Source organism: Fukomys damarensis, unplaced genomic scaffold (genome assembly GCF_012274545.1).
Source record: "Fukomys damarensis isolate Sample0158 unplaced genomic scaffold, DMR_v1.0_HiC HiC_scaffold_23, whole genome shotgun sequence".
NCBI lineage: Eukaryota > Metazoa > Chordata > Mammalia > Rodentia > Bathyergidae > Fukomys > Fukomys damarensis.
The window spans coordinates 62,760,011-62,761,046 of NW_022900935.1; the positions used below are offsets into that span (position 1 = coordinate 62,760,011).

Here is a 1,036-nt window from a genome sequence, read left to right on the forward strand (position 1 = left end):
GATGGGGTTCCTTCCGAGGACCAAGGCGGAAGTGAGGTTGGAGAGGGGTCGGGGGCCAGGTCACCGCCCCCAACTCCGACATTCCCTCTGCCCTATTCTCCGAACAGCGCAAGTGCACCTTGAACATCTCCATTTAATATTTACATTCAAGCAGGTAATAACTGGAAGCTTATAGTTTAGACATTTCTAGTAGCAGCAGGTTCTAGAGAGCTCGTTTAGCCTTTTAACAAACTTTTTTTTTTTTTTGCACATAGAAACAACACATCCATGTGTACAGTATCAAAAAATATATACCAAGGTTACTGGTATTGCAGTTCCTGGAGGGGAGGAAATGAAACCAACCGAAATACTGAATGAAGGGGAAGAAAGGTCAACAGAAAATAGTTTGTCATATAGAATATAACATGATCTAGAGGAAACTCCATAAATCTAGGTTTTTATATTTCAATATATAAATACCTACAAATAAATATATATATATCAGCCCGAATGGGGATGGTTGGGCCTTTTGAGTCAAACAATACATGTCAATAATAACCACCACGTACAAACGGGAGTAGAGTCAGCACTTGACAAGTTAGCACGGTTAAAATATAATACTATAACTCTGAGACGCCGTGCGCCCGGCCAGTCCCCGAGGTCCGCAGGGGAGGGCGCGCTCTAGTCGATGGGGCAGTGGGGGCGGACCGCAGGCACCGAGTGGATGGAGTAGACCCCGGCTGGCACCTCCGCTGGGATCCCATGGCCACACCGCGGGGAGGCTGGGCCACCAAGCTGGGCTGTTCTCGCTCGCCCGGCTGCCACAGCTCCTGTGGGGAGAGGGGAGCCCCTCAGGCTTCCGGGGCTCCCCCCCCAGGCGCGTCCCCTTCCGATGCCCCGACTACACCGTCACATACTCCTTGAACGTGACGGTGAGGCAGTTCGCGGTGACATCGGTGATAATTATATTTCCAAAGAAGGGCTTGAACTCACTCAGCGGTTCCGTGGGCTCGTCCTGGGCCTCGGCGGGAGGCTTCTCTGCGGCTGTCACGGGCGC

The 1,036-nt window shown here is 51.4% G+C and overlaps 1 protein-coding gene across 1 annotated transcript in view; it reads right to left on the bottom strand.

Moving 5' to 3' along the window:
- Positions 1 to 103: 103 nt before the first annotated feature.
- Positions 104 to 1,036, bottom strand: part of Cbx4 (chromobox 4) — a 5,363-nt gene continuing 4,430 nt past the window's right edge. Inside the window, exon 4 of the mRNA XM_010618737.3 lies at positions 104 to 1,034. Within this exon, the coding sequence (XP_010617039.1) occupies positions 881 to 1,034 (154 nt within the window). The 3' untranslated portion in view covers positions 104 to 880. The remainder of the gene's footprint in view (positions 1,035 to 1,036) is intronic.